Source organism: Telmatherina bonti (genome assembly GCF_933228915.1).
Source record: "Telmatherina bonti genome assembly, chromosome: 12".
NCBI classification, from domain to species: domain Eukaryota; kingdom Metazoa; phylum Chordata; class Actinopteri; order Atheriniformes; family Telmatherinidae; genus Telmatherina; species Telmatherina bonti.
Window position 1 is genome coordinate 7057244 of NC_136610.1, and position 19060 is coordinate 7076303.

The following is a 19060-nucleotide window of genomic DNA, read 5'->3' on the forward strand; positions in this document are numbered from 1 at the left end:
CACACACACGCACACACACGCACACACACACACACACACACACACACACACGCTTAAAGAAAAGTTTCCAAACAAGCCGGACATAACGCTCTTTGTTCAGGCGTGGAACACGTGAAGATGGGCTACTACTGCCGCGTCTGCTTCCTGTTTTACTCCAACGAAGAAACGGCCAAGAAGACGCACTGCAGCAGCCAGGCGCACTACGACAAGCTGCAGGTGAGACGAAGCTCCGCCCACAACGCCCGACTCATCCCTGAAACGCGGTTCTAATAAAGCGACGATGTGTCTGGTCTCTCTGTAGGAACATCTGGAGAAGGAACTGGACAAAGACAAGACGGCGGAGTAGAAGAAGAAGAAGAGCCCGCTTCGTGTTTTAGCTTTTTTCTTTAGTTTGTTGTTTAGATGTGAATTTTGCAGAAGCTGGATGGTTGCCATGGTGACGATGCTCTCTCACTGGATGCTGCTGAACTGTTTTTTTTTTTTTTTTTTAAATAAATTGAAAGACTCTCAATCCGTGATCAATAACCAACACATGACATCAGTGGTTTTGGTTTGTTACCATGACGATGTGACATTATGAAGACATGTATGATCTCCTTTTAAGGCTCTAACTCCTGGAATCCATCCAGAAAACAGTGCTAGAAGCTGGTTTCTACGTGGAACCTGAATGCATCGCGACGGCCGTGGGAGGCGTTTAATTACCTCCTGAAATGTTGAACCGCTCCTTTAAGTCTGTTGAACTTTGAATTTTACTGTTTGGATGTTTTTAGAAATAAAGTCAGACTTGACGTTTTGTTTATTCGGAAACTGAAATCAGAATTTTCTTTTACGTCAAACTAAAACAGGTCTGGACAAATCAATCAAATTGATTATGGACAGGCATTTTCATCAGACTGTCCACGGATCGTTCCCCGTCTTCTCCTGAAAGACAAGAGTTGAAAGTTAGAAACACTGCAGATTAAATAGTCTCACGCAGAATGGCAGCGTCTGGTTTCTATGGCGACCTGGTACTTCCTGTAGTGTTCCAGCGTGCTGCAGTGTCCGACTTTAGCTTCGTCCTCGTCGATGAAGATCAGCTGACACAAGTTGCAGAAATAACCGACAACCGGACGCACAAACTCTGATCCTACAGCAGGAAAACCGGGGAACAGTGAACGCACCACGGCTCATTAGAATGAAAATGTACAGATCAATAAAATTGATTTTGGAATTAAAAAAACAAACAAACTGTTCCTTATCATTTTTATTTGGCCAGGCCCACACAGTTTAACCAATCAGGGTGCAAGTTTCACATCACTTACCAACTGCTTTAGCGGGTCGTTGGGCCTCTGTGGAGTCGCCGTTTTGTCGCTCCACCTGAAAAGATCACCGGGCACAAACAAGATAAAAAAGAAATAGTTATTACTCAATTATTAGCCTAAAGCTAACTTCTTTCATTGGGGTTTGTCAGACTGTTGCTTGTTACCATGGCAGCATAACGGTAAATCCTACTAAAATGCACCAGCCTCGTTGGAACCATAAACTGTCCATATAAAGATGGACGGAGCCTCCGTGACTTCACCCGTAGGTTTCTGAAGAGCTGAATTGAAGCTCGGTGTCCGGTTCCTACCATCACCATCTTGGACGGGGGCATGCATGTCGTTCTGCCCGGAAAATACAAATATGGGCAAAGAGGAGGAGCTGAGAGGGGGGCCGTGAGCATCATGGTGGATGATTGATATTGAGCAAACGCCGAGCTTTCTGTAGCTAAGAGCTAACCTGGAGATAACAGGAGCTAACCATCTAACGGAGGTAAGCGGGCTAAAGCTAAGTCATGTTGTTAACCGGCTAAAAACCGCGGTTGTTCTACGTTCTCCTGACTTGAAGCGGGAGATTGTGTACCTGTCAATCAGAAGGACACGCTCCTAAATACGCTGAATTTCAAGATTAAATTAAATTAATTAAAATCAGAAAAAAATTCACTCCCCCCAAAGTTGTCATGAAGGTAAACCTGACCTATTAAACCTAAAATGGATTTTTGTACCAGACTGTAAACATGTTTATTTCTGCTGTGAAGTTGGTCTTTTTAACATGGGAGTCTATGGTGATTTGCTCTTCTTTGCAGCCCCTAGTGGATGAAGGGGGAACTGCAGTTTTATACACTTCCACATAGGCTTCACTTTTTACCGACAGACGCTCCGTCCATCTTCGATCTATGGTCTGCGGTTGGTACAGAAGTGGTTTACGTGGTTTCAGTAGCTTTTGAAGTCACGGTAAATGCAGTGTGGAAAGCCTTCCCTTTTAGTCGGGTTTACCGCCACTAAAAGCCGGCATTTAACGATCTTCATGAAGTGTGGGATGACACAGCTTCAGCGTCGTCAAGGCTTTTTGATCCACGGTCAACAGCCAATTTTAATGTTAGATGAGCAATTCTTACACAATGACCCTTTAAACACTCATCTCTTGCTCCTAAACATGTTGCAACTTAGCTTCAAATCTCATTTTTAAATATATGTTAACTAAACTTTCATGTGGAGGCGGAGCCAGTCTCCTGATTGGTCCTCTTCTGTCTCTTACTGTGTTCAGACCAAACGCGTTTTGAGCGTTTTTCATGCTCAAAACGCGTTTGATCTGAACACAACGTTACTCTAACAAAGAGGAAGTGAACACAACTAAGGTGGGTGGGGCCTATTTGGACTTGCTTCAACCAATCAAAGGAGAGATGATGTGGCCCCACCCCCAGGAATTAACCTTACAGATGGGCACACTCGTGACGTGCACATGCATCACGTGTACTGTTTGACATCAAAAAGCTCTAGTTATACCTGCTGAGGAGGATCCGGACTTGTTGAACCCTTCGGTTCTGGTTCAGACCCGTCTTTCTGCTCTCTAGAATCTGATGGTTTTTGTTCTTTAGTCCTCTTTTCTTCTGGTTCTGTTCTTCTGGACTTTTGAGGCGGTGGGTCGTTCTCAGAACCTCCCTTTCTTTTGTCGGGACTCCTCGAGGTCTTCCTGATCTCGGTGCTCCTCGTGAGCTCCGTCTCGTCTGTCTTCTTGCTCGAGGACTCCTTCCTCCCTTTGGACCTCCTGCTGGTCTCCTCCATGTCTGAGGTGCTGGTTCTGCTCTGCCTCCAGCTGTCTCTCTCCTCGCTCCTCTTCCTTTTGTCTGACCTCACCTCCCACCTGAGGAGACAGACGGCAACTCAGTGACAGTAGGGAGATGACAGGAAGGAAACGGGGCGTGTGAGGAGGTGGTTCTGACCCGTTGGTGAGTCGGGTGTATTTGCGGGACAAGGTTCCGTGCAGCCTGCAGCCGTTCAGGCTGACTGATCTGGACTTCAGCTGTCTGGCAGTTTTCAGAGCTTCTGAGTGGGTCGACATTTCCACGAAGGCCTGAAACATAGACAGTCTGAGAAGACGAAGAGGACATCGCAGCAGGAGCGGGTCAGAGAGAATGGTTCTATCGGCTTCTACGACAGCTGACAGAACCGACGCATCACAGCGACCTAAAGCTGATCTGCAGGAGCTACCGGGTCCAGGAGATCCAGGTTCAACCATCAAGTCTGAGATCCAGACAGATGGTTGAAGCTGGAGCTGTGATGGACCCGACCAAAACCCCATGAGGACGAGAAGAACCAGGAGGAAGAGGAGCATTAAAGTGGAGGGTCAGGCCAAGAACACGAGAAAGAAAACTGATCAGAACCCTGAATCTCAGGACTTCTGGACCCTAACAAGACGGGCGAAAACCATCAAACTGCTTATTAATGATGGGTTAGGGTTAGGGTCTGACCTGTCGTCGGTTCTGGATCAGGAGGTATCGAACCACCGTCCCGAAACCCTTCATTGTTTTAAGGAGCTCATCATCTGTGAAACGTAACGGCATGGCGTTGAAGTACAGAACTCTGCTGGACTGTAACAGAACACAAAAAGCTGAACCATCCTGGTCCAACGGACTACAGATTTACAGAACCAAAGCCGGTTCTTACCTCAGATTCTTCATCAGGGTCTTCGTCATCTGCAACAAACAGGAGTTTAAAACATGTCCCATTTTTCATTTTCTGGAAATGAACCACATTTAGAGAACTTTCCGGGCCTTTACCTTGCTCATCAGTCACCACTTCATCCAGAGTGATGCAGTTCTCCAGGTCCAGAGGGAAACCCGCTTCGTCCTGGAGACCAGAACACAAATCTGCTGTTCAATGACCACAAAGCTGACGATGTTGATGAGTTAGATTTAAACTGAACCATCTAATTTAATTAAAAAATGTATTATTATATCGACAATGTCCATCCATCCATCTTCCGCCGCTTATCCGGGGTCGGGTCGCGGGGGCAGCAGCCTAAGCAGCCCAGACTTCCCTCTCCCCAGCCACATTTGCCAACTCTGCGGGGGGGATCCCGAGGCGTTCCCAGGCCAGCCGAGAGATATAATCCCTCCAGCGTGTCCTGGGTCTTCCCTGGGGTCTCCTCCCAGAGGGACGTGCCTAAAACACCTCACCAGGGAGGTCCAGGAGGCATCCTGACCAGATGCCCGAGCCACCTCAACTGGTTCCTCTCGATGCAGAGGAGCAGCGGCTCTACTCTGATCTCCTCCCGAATGACCGAGCTCCTCACCCTATCTCTAAGGGAGAGCCCGGCCACCCTGCGGAGGAAGCTCATTTCAGCCGCCTGTATACGAGATCTGGTTCTTTCGGTCACGACCCACAGCTCATGACCATAGGTGAGGGTAGGAACGTAGATCGACTGGTAAATCGAGAGCTTCACCTTCTGGCTCAGCTCCTTCTTCACCACGACAGACCGGCGCAGAGTCCGCATTACTGCAGACGCCGCACCGATCCGTCTGTTGATCTCGCGCTCCATCCTTCCCTCACTCGTGAACAAGACCCCGAGATATTTAAACTCCTCCACTTGAGGCAGGACCTGACTCCCGACCCGGAGAGGGCAATCCACCCTATTCCGGCTGAGGACCATGGTCTCAGATTTTGAGGTGCTGATTCTCATCCCAGCCGCTTCACACTCGGCCGCGAATCGCTCAAGTGAGACCTGGAGATCACGACCAGATGAAGCCAACAGGACCACGTCATCCGCAAAAAGCAGGGACCCAATCCTGAGGCCACCAAGTCGGATCCCCTCAACACCTTGGCTGCACCTAGAAATTCTGTCCATATAAGTTATGAACAGAATCGGTGATAAAGGGCAGCCTTGGCGGAGTCCAACCCTCACCAGAAACGAATCCGACTTACTACCGGCAATGCGGACCAAGCCCTGACACCTGTCGTACAGGGACAGGACGGCTCGTACAAGGGGGTCCGGTACCCCATACTCCCGGAGTACCCCCCACAGGAGCCCCCGGGGGACACGGTCGAATGCCTTCTCCAGGTCTACAAAGCACATGTAGACTGGTTGGGCAAACTCCCATGCCCCCTCCAGGAACCCAAAGAGGGTATAGAGCTGGTCCACTGTTCCGCGACCAGGATGAAAACCACACTGCTCCTCCTCAATCTGAGATTCGACTATCCGGCGGACCCTCCTCTCCAGGACCCCTGAATAGACCTTACCAGGGAGGCTGAGGAGTGTGATTCCCCTGTAATTGGAACACACCCTCCGGTCCCCCTTCTTAAAAAGGGGGACCACCACCCCAGTCTGCCAATCCAGCGGTACTGCCCCCGATGTCCACGCGATGCTGCAGAGGCGTGTCAGCCAGGACAGCCCCATAGCATCCAGAGCCTTAAGGAACTCCGGGCGGATCTCATCCACCCCCGGGGCCTTGCCGCCAAGGACCATGTCATTATTTTCATTTAAAAAAATCAAAGCGATGAGTAAAAGTAGATTATTACAGTCAGTCGAAAGGACAGACAACAAAACTGTCCAGCGCAACCCTCTGATGAGGATATGTGGACCAACTGGTCCGGGAGTCAGGTGTGCTTTTACCTCATTGTCCTCGTCCTCTTGTGTCCCCTCCATCTCCTCCCCCTTCACCTCTTCCTGCATCCCAGCTTTCTCCTGATCATCAGTTTTCATGTTCCCCTCCTCCTGTTCGTCTGCAAAACAAGTTTGATGGTCATGCGTGTCATTCCGGACCCGTTTGTCTTGAACGTTTTATTATTTCCCACCTTGTTGCTGTAAGTTACCTCCATTAGCAGCTTCTTCGTCCTTGATATCCTCTCCATCCTCTGCGATCACCTCCATCCCCTCGATGTCGCTCTCCTCTGCAGACAAGCTGCAGAAGGAACATATATGAGGTTCTTCGCTCGCCTCTGTTGCAATGTGGATGTAACAGACTGTGAGAAAGAAGAGGAACTCACCCTTCTTTATCCTGCAAGCAATCTTCATCAGCAGCTTCGTCGTTTTCACCTGCAGCCCTGGTTTCAGTGGCTGCAGAGAGGAAGATGATGATGATCAGGTATTGAAGGTTTGCGTCATCTGAAACATCTCAGTCTTCTGCAAAGATCCTCAACAAACAGGATGACTGACTACCAGCTGCTCTGATGGAACAAGCTGCTGAGCTGCTCAGCAGCACTCTCCAGTCAGGGTCTTTGTTCTCACCTGGTTTCTGAGGATCCTCAAGCTTCTCTGCAGACCGGTTCGGTCTGGAAGAACTGTTGCTGGAATCCTCTCTGGTTCTGGTACCTCTGTCACTGCTGGACATGTCTTTGGACCTGGACCAAGCTCTGCTCCTCTGATCTCTGGCTGACCTTTCTCTGGACCTAGACCTGGCTCCGGTCTTTCGTCTAGTCTCTTGCTTTTCTCTTGATCTGTCTCTGGACCTGGATCTAGACCTTTTCTCTTTTCTGGACCAGTCCCTGGACTTAGATCTGGTCCTATCCTTATGGTCTCTGCTGCTCGTTGTCCTCTGGGTTGAAAACTGTTCTTCTTCGTACTTCTTGGCTGATGGAACCCGCCTGTAGGACAGAACCGGTATTACTAACAACCACTGAGGATCAGGACCACCAGACCAGACCAGTTCCTACAGGTCCCACTCACATGAGGGTCTTGTATTCAGAGGAGAAGGCCACAGTGATGCGGTCCTTGTTGATCCTCAGAGTGCTTGAGGTGTAATAATGGATCACTTTATGAGCATCGGCGCTGCTCTTCATCTCCACAAATGCCTGAAAGAGAAAGAATATTAAACATGATCCGTGTCTGAAGGTCTGGTCTGCAGGGTTCCAGGTTTCTGACCTGGAAACTAGCAAGACATTTATGATCTGGTGCAGAGTATATCTACGCCATCTGGTCCAAGTTGGTGAAAAAGTATTTGCCTCTTTCCTCATTACTTATTATTTTGCAAATTTTTTGGAGTTATTTTATGAAAGAAAAAAATGCAGCCTGCATGACTCGATGTGAGAAAACATTTTCTCCCTGGACCCGGTAACTGAGACAAAAGCTGAATTTTTTAGAGGGTGTGTGTTCTGCTTGCGTCTTGTGTAGTCATTACATCAGTTAGATACATAGACAATATTTGAAAGATGAACGAAGCCGTCAGTGGTTAAAAGTGAAGTCTATGTGGAAGTGCGTAAAACTGCAGTTCCCCCTTCACCCACTAGGGGCTCCAAAACAGCGCAAATCCCCATAGACTCCCATGTTAAAAAGACCAACTTCACAGCAGAAATAAACATGTTTACAGCAGAAATAAACATGTTTACAGCCTGGTACAAAAATCCATTTTAGGCTTAATAGGTCAGGTTTACCTTCATGACAACTGTGGGGGGAGTGAAAGTTTTTCTAACTCGCCCGTTTAAAAGTAATTTAATCTCAAAGTTCGGCATATTTAGGGGCGTGTCCTTTTGATTGACAGGTACCCGATCTCCCGCTTCATGTCAGAAGAACGCAGAACCGCGGTTTTTAGTCGGTTAACAACGTGACTTAGCTTTAACAGCTGGTTAGCTCCTAGTATCTCCGGGTTAGCTCGGTTAGCTCTTAGCGACAGGCGGCTCGGAGTTCGCTCGATGTCAAAAGTCAGCTACATAATCAGCTACATCAGGAAGCTAATGCAGTAAGCTACATCACAGAGGTAAGATTTGGTGATTATTTTGGTAAATCTTCATGTAGCCGCTCATCTTGTTGAGACTGACAGTTTTTATGGAGTCGTTTTAAGATGTTCCCTGTTTTTCTTTCATGGAAAAGTCTGAATTCTTCTGTCAGGAACACCGTTTGGACCATTTTCCCAGCTCAGAGCAACGTCGGCTCACCTTGGACGGCAGGAAGAGCGTGTAGAGCGGCGTGCCAAAGCGTTTGATGATGCTGATCAGATCCAAGCGTCCATCATGGCCTGTCGGCGCCGGAGTGAAACTCAGCACCTGACAGCTCTGAGGAGACAAACATCACTATCATGACCTCCTGCGGTCCATCCAACAGAAAACAAAGGAAAATCTGGTGTTTGTTGTTACTCTGAGGGTCCAGGATCAGTTCTAACAGGGCTCAGAGACACGACGAATGGCCGTCGTGGTGTTTTACGGCCCCCCACCTGCAGGAACTTGAAGGTCTTGGAGATACTGAACTCGATCTTCTCTCCTTTCACAATCGGAGGGTAGTTGCTGTGAAACTTCACCAGGTCGTTCGCTTGATCGTTCGATCCCAGCTCCACATACGCCTGCAGAGATCAACACACACACTTCGTCTTCCAAACACCCCACCACGTAGTAAAAAAACACCTCTTCTCTCTTTTCGCCTCGTTCTGGCTTCTTGTGGAGGATGTAACATACTTAATAGAGGTGGGGAAATCGAATCGAATATTGGGATTTTTTGTTTCACAATTTTAAATCGATTTTTTTTGGTTAAAAAAAAAAAACAGATTTTTTTTTTTTTTTAAACAAATAAAAACAATAAAATTTTAGTCATTTTTATTCTTTTTATTGATCTTTTTATTTGTCTTCTTGGACGTTATATCAGCAGACTCATGGTCTGGCTACTGTGTTGTTTTTTTCCTGATTGAAATCAGGAAAAATAACGATAAAAAAAAGGTTATTTTTTACATTTTATCTTTTTTTTTTTAAATCTCCAAAAATCATCAATATCAAAGAATTGTGAGAATCGCAAGTTTAATCGAATTGCCACCCAAAAACATCGGAATCGAATCGGGACGAGAGCATATCGTCACAGCCCTAATACTTAAGACAAGATTTACTGTGAAAGACGCTCTCACACTATGTGTGTGTGTGTGTGTGTGTGTGTGTGTACTGAACAACGTGCACTCACTAAAGATGGAAACATGAGGATCTTGACGATCTTTCCGAACGGTTCCACCAGTTTTCTCAGATATGCTTCGTCCAAAGACTGAACTGGAAACTTTGCACACACCACTTTCCCTTTCTCTAAAGTCTGACAGGAAACACACACACACACACACACACACACACACACACACACACACACACACGCACACACACGCACACACACACACACACACACACACACACAGTCAGGTCAGGCTGCAGCGGCTGAACTCGGACACGGAGAACGTCAGGTTTCAGGTTTACCTTCCGTCCGTTTACATTCTTGTCCGACGGCAGCGCAGCTGGAACGAGGAGAGACTCGTTAGAGCAGAACCACACATCAGAACCACGATCTGATCGGACCAGTGAGGAGGATTTACCTTGGTTCTCTCTGGTTCTGGCTCTGGCGGCTGGTCTGTCTTTGTTGTTCCACCTCCCTGACTGTACATCATTCCTATAACAGCAGAAATATTTATTGAAACAGTAACGCATGTTTATTAGAGGTCCTGATCTCTGGTTCTGGTCCGGCCAGCAGTCAGAAATGTGACCTATGATGTCACCGAATTGGACTTGAAGCTTCAGACCTGATCTGCTCAACACACTCTAGCAGCAGGAGGTTTACTGGGGAGGTTTGACCTGAAGATCACACCTGAAGCTCCGCCTCCTGCAGGGAAACCAGGACGTTTCAGCTGCAGGTGTGACCAACATGATTCCCTCATGTCAACATCCCACTCTCTCTCTCTGCAGTCATTCTGGAGCTCTCTCTATCCATGGAGCTGCAGGAAGGTCTGATAATTCTGACTAAAAACCCTGAAAGTGAAGAGATCAAACTGAAACTCAGACCCCTAAAAGACCCTTTACTCCTACAAGTTGGTCCAAATTCAGCTGCAGGACTCCACACACTGAAGCTACAGTCGGTCAGAGAGGGTTCGACGCTCCAGCAAACATCTGATCGTGATGGAGAACGTTCAGCGTTTCACTGACCTGATGGCGCTCTCCAGGCGACAGTCCCAGTCTGGAAAACTGGACAAGAGGCAGAGTTGTGTGAATGCAAGCAGTAAAGATGCTGAAGCCATTTTTATTAAATCATTCATTCCATAAATTCTAATATTTATGTATATGATTATATAAAGTAGAGCTGGGCGATTAATCGGATTTTAATCTCAACTACGATCTGTGTTTTCAACGATCATAAAAATAAAAGGGTGTGATTATTTTTCTCTCTGCAGTTTCCTCTCCTGCTGTCTTCAGCTGCTAATCGAGCGTCTCTGGCGTTGCAGCGCTGTGCTGTAAACTCCTCCCACAGCCGCTTTGCTTTCATTCAGACACTGTTACCAACTTGGCGACTTTCTCGCTAAATCTGGTGACTTTTTTTGTTAAAAGCGACAAATCTAACAACCTTTACTGGAGTTATTGGAGACTTTTCTGGTGTTTTGGTGACTGACTTGAAGGCACATATTGTTCTGCAGTTACTGTAAGGAAGGAGCAGCGGGAGCCTCTCCCGTCCTAAAGCACTCCCAGGCGGCCAGTCTCAGTCGGCTCCGGCTGCAGGTCAATGTAGAATAACTGCAGTAGGTTGTGGAAGTTCACCTAAACATAGTTTATACCATTGTCAGTGACAACTGGCTGCATTATTTTCCTATACATAGTTCGGCCAGTTAAACACTGTAATATGCCTCCGTTACGGGGCGTTACCATAGCAACGCGTTAACCAGCTGGTTCAGATCAGCCGTCTTTTAACAGGTGGATGAGAGAAACGCGCTGCAGCCTGACAGCGGTTGTTTGGCATAAAACGTACATCCAGGCCAACGTAAAATAGTTCCTATATAAGCAGTAAAAACGGATTAAACAACTCGCCGTGCATTAGACCGTTATAATGCACGACACGGAGTCTAGAACACCGCGACGCGCAGCGTTGTTTATAAATACTGGATAATTGTGTTAAATAATCATGATCTCAATTTCAGTCAAAATAAACAAGATTAGAATTTTTGTCATAATCGAGCAGCTCTGTTAGAAGTAAAATAAGAAAAAAAAAAAAAAAAGAATTAAAGCTTGTATGAATAAAGACGACGACGAGCTTAACTCTGCGTCCGCGTGTCAAATCAGATCCAGCATCTGATGTTAAATCAAAGCCGCATCTCAGTTTGGTGACGCAGAACAGAAAGACAGCATTTTAGAAGCAGCATCCTACGTGTGTGTGTGTGTGTGTGTGTGTATGTGTGTAACTCACTCCTGAAGCAGCACCAGCTGCCCGTCAGCATGAATGGTTCCATTGATGTGTTGAATCCAAACCTGAAACACAAACAGGAATCATCCGTCTTCGTGTCTGAGCTTCCAGCTGACGGCTGAAGGTTTCACCCCCCCCATCATCCCATCCCCCCAGCAGAGAGACTGAGGCAGTGCAGGTGGACTTACCCTCTCGGACAGGACCGTGATACTACACAGGGAGCACGAGTGCGGGTAGACCTTTGGGGACTTCCCCAGAAAGTCCAGGGCTTGGTTCCTGTAGGGGACGGAGCTGAAGGCTCGGGTGGTCCGTGTGGACGCAGAGGTGGAGGAGGAGGGTCCGGACTCCCAGAGACTGGACTGGTTCTGGTTGAGAGGAGCAGCTGATCCGTATTCAGCTGGTCTGGGATCTGACAGATGAGAAGTTGGGACTCTTGTTGCTGGTCCCGCTGGGCTGTAAGAGGGAACCGGACCAGTCTTACCGTAGTTTGGGGGGTGTGGTCTGTGGTCATAGTCCACCAGGTGTCTGGATGACGAAGAGGAGGAGGATGGTGCTGATCGGACCGTACCGACGGTCATGGGATTCCCCCAGCGGTCCAGGAGGGGTGCAGACGAGGTCGTGGTGGACTGGAGAGGGTACTGAACCGGATGGCTGCAGGGCTGGTCCCAGTCGCTGGAGAAGAAGCTGGTCTGATGGGTGGAGCTGGGGGGGTAGGAGGAGGAGGAGGATGTGGGGGGGAACGGTGTGACCTCCCCCCTGTCGTCTTTGATCTGTTGGAGAATGTGCGGCAGCGAGTCGATGTTCAGAACGTCTTCGGGCAGCTTGGTGAGCAGGTCCAGGTCTTCATGCTGCAGACCGCAGCTGCTCAGGAGGGCGGGAATGCCGTCCGCCGAGTTCAGAGCCGGCTGCAGCGGCACGCCGCTCCTGGAGGCCGAGAACGAGGAGGAGGAAGACAGGTAGGAGGAGGAGAAAGACTCCTGAGGTTGTTGGTAAAAGCCTTCGTCGTCTGCAGAGCTGTAAGTCGGCGGGTTGGGTCTGTAGTCCAGGTCGGACCGCGGCTGTCGGTACGAGTAGTTGTGAGACATGATGACAATGACGATGATGATGAAGAAGAGAAGGCGGCTGTGGAGAAACACCCAAGGCGTTTCCTGCAGAAGAGGCGTCAGGGAAGACAGGAGACGTGATCTGTTACAGGAAGACGGAGGATAAGAAGTCCTGAGAGAAAACAGAAAGTCTGACGGTACTCGAACGCAACGCCATCAGCTGCAGATGAGAGAAGCACAACACCAGAGTCACGTCTGCATTTCAACAGGGGAGTTCCTCCTCCTCATCGTCTGAAACACGTTTCAACCCCATCAGAAGGAAAACCTGGCAGACGGTTTCAGCCTGAACCCGATCCGACCCAAAGTTCTGCTCAAGACCTGAACGACTCCAGAAAACAAAACGGGACACATTTCAGAAACATGACGAAACGTTCGGATTAAAGCTTCGACTTCTGCAACAAAGAATTTTTCATGTCGGTTGTTTTTAACAAGAAGCCGCTGTAGCTCAGGAGGAAGAGCAGTCGGCGGTTCGATTCCAGGCTTCCCCTGAAGTGTGCTCAGCCAACACACTGAACCCCTCCGTGTGCCTATCGTGGTATGAGTGTGTATGTAAGATCAGCTGACAGGCTCGGAGGTCGAGGCGGAGCTCAGAGCGTTTCCAGTTGCGGCTCCAAAACTGTGGAATTCTCTGCTGCTACAAATTAGAGAAGCCAACTTTTAAAACACGTCTAAAGACCCAGTTTTATGATCTGGCATTTTATCCAGTCTGAGATTCTGCTGTTTATTCTCTCTGCTTTATTGTTTTTGTTTGAATTTATTTTACTTTTGATTGCTTTTATTGTTTGACCTTTTATGCCCTTAACTTCTATTGTTATAATCCCACTGCATGTCTTTACTGTTCAGCACTTTGCAGCTGGCGCTGTGTGAAAATGCTGTATAAATAAAGTTAAGTTGAGTTGGATAAAACTGTAGAGTAGAAAAAATAAAAAGAATAGAAACAGGAAGTGAGTTGATGAAGAAGACGAAAATCGTTGAAACAAGTCCTGAGAAATCCTTTCAGCTTTTTCTCTGACCAACTTCATGGTCCTGCTAAAGCTTCTCCACTAACATGGTTCTGGAAGATTCTCCAGCCAGCAGATCCGCTGGTGAGGGTGTCAGGATTAGCTATAAAAGCAGCATCCACCAAAGCTTTTTCTTTTTCCAACAAGGATGGGTTTGTTGTCTCACCACTTTGGTCCAAACCCCATCAGAGTCATCAATATGTTCAACAAATTACAGGTTAAGAAGAACTTTGATCTTTCAGCATCTACAGAGGAGAATGTTGGAACAAATAGTCTCAGAGTTTGGAGAAATCTCAGAGTGGACAGAATCCATCATGACAACATAAACACACTCAGGATGACCAGGAACCATTTTAACTCATCACAGTCCACCACTGGATCCAGGACCAGGACTGGATTACACAAGCTTGAAGACAGACATGAACTTTGAGCAGAAAAAGTAAGTCTAGGACGCCAGCTGAGCTCATACCAGATGGACAGCGCGGAGAAGAGTCATGTGGACAAAGGAATCCATGTTTCAGCTGCTTTTAGGACAAACGTCCGCTTCTACGCTTCAATGATCAGAAAGATCCTCCAGGTCATCAGAGAAAGCTGTGGAGTGTCTGTAGAGGACATCATCAGTGGGAAGACACTGCTAATGTTGGAGTTTTGGGGAGTAGTGCAACAACCAAGGCGAAATCTTTTCCCAGGAGGTCGACCTCTAACAGAACGTGTCTGGTGCATCATGAAAAGGACAACCAGACAACAACAAACACCCGGGACTGCAGAGCAGCTGGAATCTGGGATCCAGATTCCTCTGGAAAACTAAAACAACCAGGATCCTCAGTTTATTTGAAAGTCTCTTCAACAGGAAGCTGAAAGAAGACAACAGATATGTGACTCCATCCAACGCCTACTGTTTTACTCATCACCAAATCATGCCTTGTTACTGAGTCTAAAGCCCACCTAACTCTCTTTCTGCTTTTAATTTAATTAGCTGATCAATAATGAAGCAAAGATACAGACAAACTGAAACAAACATCCAAAACAATCTGTCAGGAAAATGTAAACAGTTACCAGTGAATACACGGCTTGTCTGCTGCCTCCTTCTAACCTGATGCCTGCTTCTCATCCAGCTGACTTAAGTCTGGGAAACTTCAACGCAACGACAATGATCAGAAAATATCACCATCCTTATCCTGATCATCATGCTTATCATTATCATCATCCTCAGCAGCAGATTCTGTTTTCAGATACTATGAAGTTGGTCAGAGCAGAAGCAGGAAGTAGTTTGTTTATTAAAAGTTTAAATAATTAATCTTATGAACATTTATTTCTTTAACTTTAATAATCCCGGAAGCGGTTTCTATAAGGAAACTATTGAAAATAAAATGTTTTAATGACTAAAAGAGCTGTTAATCCATCTTATTGTTCATGTTTTTATTTTTACAATCTGACCAACACCCAACATTTAGACAGAAAACAGCCGGTAGAACCAAATAAAACGTGTTTCTGCGTGTGTTGATGAGAAAACAAACTGAAGCGTGACTGAACCTTTTTTTTTTTTGTAACAATATTTTTCAAATTTTTAACACATTTTCACACCTTCTGTTGTCAAATTGCTCAAATCGTCATGGAAATGTTGGCTAACAACATTAGCTGGAGCTAACAGCGTTTCACTCACCTCTGATCAATCGTGAATGTTTCCAGGTGAAGCACGAAGCTGCTAACAACACAAACTAACACACGAATGAATTATTCTGTTGTCAATATTATTGATAACGAGGAAACCCACATAAAATAAACCGATAAGATGCAACGATGTTGTCTGCAGGTGGTGAATTTCTTCTTCTACGGTTTGCAGATGTTGCAAACAGCAGCCTTTGGTGCCACCTGCTGCCGCGGAGGATAAACATGTCAACCAGACATGGGACACATTCAATGATAAACATCTGTGTAAATATTGATATGAGACAATACAAATTACTTGTTTGATATACTTAAATATGTTAAAAAATAAAATAAACAAGCAAACAAAATATGTCTATAGTATGTTTTAAAAGGAGATTAAAAAGAAGAAAATGACAGCAACATTACTGAACTAATTTAGTTCTACAGTTGTTTTATCCAAGCGGTTTGCATGTGGAAAAAGTGATCACTTTACCTAACACAATTTAAAGAAAGGCAACTAAAGTTTTGGAAATGAACTGAATGAATGAATGAATAATGAAAGGAATAAATAAATAGATAAATAAATAAATAAGGTTGCATGGTGGTTATCATGGTGGCCTTGCAAGTGATAGAAGAATGCTTCTGGTTTGAACCTCAGCTGGGGCGAGGTTTGGTCAGTGGTCTTTCTGTGTGGAATTTGCATGTTCTCCCCGGATATGCGCCCCTTCATTGGAATAAGTGGTTAGGATAATGAATAAATAAAAATAAAATCTTTCTCTCATTAATGAAATTCACAGATTAATTTAAGAGTATCTTGTGTAAATTTTGCTGCTGTTTATCTGCAAACAACAGGAATGATGCTAATTAGTCAAGTAGTAGTGTTTACATGAACTTTCTCAGTGGGATGAAATGTGTGAAAAAAGTTTACATCATAAACATCTGAATGCATCATGAAACGTAAGATCTATGATCCTTTCTTCATTATTGTCGTCCCGCCTCTTTACCTGGACGTAGGATGTGATTACCCTGCAGGTGCTTCTGTTTAACAGGAAGTACACAGCAGAAAGACTTTAGACACATCCAGGGAACAAACGCTGCACTCTTCTACTCTGTGTTTTATCCTGAGCCTCCTGCAGTCTATAGATCTGCTTATTCTTGACAGTTATCTGTGCTTAGTGTGTATCCAGGAGTACTTGCTCTGAATAAAATGATTTTTTTTAAAAAGTATATTTGACCTGTTTTGTGTGTTTGATTCACAGAGGTGTATCCAGGACCAGATCCAGGACCAGGACCGTCTGGTTAGTTATCGGCTGTGACTTCAGGACTCTGATGGTTCCATCAACGCTGAGCTTCCAGTCTCCATCAGGCTGAAATGGGGCCAGCAGCTGGTCCCCATTAGGGCCAGATGTTCGCTGGTGCACAATGGAAACATGAACCTGGAACAGCATGATGCACAAAGCTGAAGTCAGATTCAAGATGAAAAACAAAAATTCACAGTTTTTCTGTGTTTCATTTTCTGACATTTCAACACGTTCACGCACGCTGTCGCAGCCTGGAGATGGCAGCACTGCAGCCAGCAGGTGGCGCTGTCCTACTGGTCTTCAGACTCACTCTGGCCTATGACCATCATCATCATCATCATCATCAGTTTTCTGTTTATTTTACAAAGCAAACAGGAAAAATCCAACTCTCTGTAAAAAGAATCTCCAGGAAGTTTTTTCTCCAAACCAGAAGAAGTGATAAATAAACATATAATGCAGTTAATAAATAATTCTATACAGGAATTTATATGAAATTAAGAAGAAAAAAACTAAAATATTTATATTTGATACAATAAATGAATAAATATGATTTATAAAGATATAAAAAAAGGAAGATTTATAAATTAATGTTCATAAATTATTTAAAAATGTATTAGAAATATAAGAATGAGACAAAACTAATCAGCTGATTGATTCTGATAAACTGTCAAATTATTTAAAAAGTATTAAAATGAGTAAATGCTGATTTGATTAATGTGAAAGAAAATAGTAAAAATATGCACAAATAAATAACAACTGGGAACACACAAATATAAAAGTGTAAAAATGTTAAAAGCAAAATAATAATAATAATAATAATAATAATAATAATAATAATAATGATGATAAAGAATGAAAAATATAGTTTAACAAAGAAATATAATTTAAGACATGTTAGAATTAACCTCATATTTTCATTTAACTCAATGAATGGACTAATGAATTGTAATCATTTAATATTTAAAAAGGACAGATTTTTTTTTTTTTTATCTCATCCTGAGTTTAACTTAAAATACCTGCTTAAACACAATAATCCTGATATTAAACATCTTTATGTAACATATGTTTTCTCTTTCTGTTCTCTTTCTGCCCCTTTTCTATCCTTTCCGGTCCAGCAGCATAAACTCTGTAATACGAACAATTATCCAAAACAAATAGAAAAATAAAATAAGAATCCAGAAATACAAGGGGATCATTACATCTATAAAAGTTCCCCTTGGCAAAACAGATTTGCTCAGCAGAACACAGCATCCAGAACATCAGTCTGCTGCTTAAATGCTGGACAAGACAAAAAAAAAAAAGAAAAAAAAAAAAAGAAAAGAAAAAAGCATCTATATGTAAATATGCTGTTTAACACACAGAATCCACAAACATGTAATGATCAGAAATGTCTCCATCATCCATGTTCACAGTCAAAATGTAAAATAATAACATCAACACTGAATGTTCTGTTCAATAAGTTATTTTTGTTCTAATATATTTTTGCATCTCTTCAGTTTTTAAAAAAAATCCTGAGTGACCCCCCCCCCCACACACACAGACACACACACACACACACACACACACAACACACACACAGTAATTACAGCATAATAAAACCTCTCCATGATCATATAATAAAGACAACGTGCAACAACATAAAAAACTAAAAGTAATAAAAACTTTGATTAAAGAAACTTCATGAAGATCATTTAAATGTGACGATCTTCTGTGATGAGCGACACGGTGGTGTAGTGGTTAACGCTGTGGCCTCTCAGCAGCAGGTTGGCTTGAGCTTTAGCTCTAGTGGGAGGGAAGGGGGGGTTCCAACAGTGACCCCTCTGTTTGCAGAAATTATGTGTGTGTGTGTGTGTGTGTGTTCTCTCCGGGTACTCCGGCTTCCTCCCAGCACCCAGAGACATGCATGTTCAGTTAACTGGTTCCCTCAGAGTGTGTGTGAGTGTGAATGGTTGTTAGTCTCTCTATGACTCACCAGTGACCTGTCCAGGACCTGCCTCTCGCCCAGTGATTGCTGGGACTCCAGCTTCCCAAACTGGACTAAACAATGAAGCAAATGGGATTTTCTGTGACCAGGTTCTGTGTTTGTACAGCAGGAGGCACCACAGACCACATGTTGGACACCGTTCCTCCGCTTCTTCCCACATCCACAATCTGAACGCTGGACTCAAAAGTTTGCATCAATATTATCTGATTAAACAAACGAAAAAGTGTGAGTTTGATGAATTGGATACTTAAACAGCAGATAACTCGGATCAGAGGATCATCGAGGTCTTTCTAAGAAACATGTTCTAATTCATGTTTATGTTTCTGATAAAAATGTGAATAAAACCACAGATGGATCAGGAGGACATCAAACAGTTTATTCAGATCTTCTGAGAATCATGACATTTTTATTGGTTTTTAAATATATATTTCATGACTTATAATCAGGTTTAAAGATAAGGCGACCAAATCAGAAAACATGACACAGAAAACAAGTTGGAGTCAAATTCTTTATTTTACATATTATAATTTAATTTAAAGGAAAGGTAAAAATATTTAAAAGGATTCTAAACTCTGACATTTGCTAAAATGTATAATTTTA

The 19060-nt window shown here is 44.6% G+C and overlaps 2 protein-coding genes across 5 annotated transcripts in view; one reads left to right on the plus strand and one right to left on the minus strand.

Moving 5' to 3' along the window:
- matr3l1.2 (matrin 3-like 1.2) overlaps window positions 1–869 on the plus strand; it is a 22115-nt gene extending 21246 nt beyond the window's left edge. The window contains exons 21-22 of the mRNA XM_079250041.1: window positions 101–216; window positions 302–869. Of these exons, the coding sequence (XP_079106167.1) occupies window positions 101–216; window positions 302–346 (161 nt within the window). The 3' untranslated portion in view covers window positions 347–869. The remainder of the gene's footprint in view (window positions 1–100; window positions 217–301) is intronic.
- Window positions 794–15342, minus strand: matr3l1.1 (matrin 3-like 1.1; the record flags this gene model as incomplete). Of its 4 annotated transcripts, none has more annotated exons than XM_079250044.1 (22): window positions 15189–15342; window positions 11610–12606; window positions 11425–11486; window positions 10176–10214; window positions 9572–9645; window positions 9456–9493; window positions 9175–9297; window positions 8444–8569; window positions 8169–8285; window positions 6964–7088; window positions 6526–6881; window positions 6285–6354; window positions 6111–6199; window positions 5911–6020; window positions 4079–4148; window positions 3966–3994; window positions 3770–3889; window positions 3242–3372; window positions 2805–3162; window positions 1302–1356; window positions 1005–1126; window positions 794–921 (listed from the first exon to the last, which is right to left on the minus strand). In XM_079250044.1, the coding sequence occupies exons 2-22, from the start codon at window positions 12504–12506 to the stop codon at window positions 889–891; spliced, it is 3144 nt and encodes a 1047-aa protein (XP_079106170.1). In that variant the 5' UTR covers window positions 12507–12606; window positions 15189–15342. The 4 variants fall into 4 exon arrangements, with proteins under 4 accessions (XP_079106170.1, XP_079106171.1, XP_079106169.1 ...); XM_079250045.1 differs by lacking the exon at window positions 794–921 and having other exon boundaries at window positions 969–1126; window positions 11610–11830; window positions 11903–12606; XM_079250043.1 differs by lacking the exon at window positions 794–921 and having other exon boundaries at window positions 969–1126; window positions 11610–12569.
- Window positions 15343–19060: the final 3718 nt, after the last annotated feature.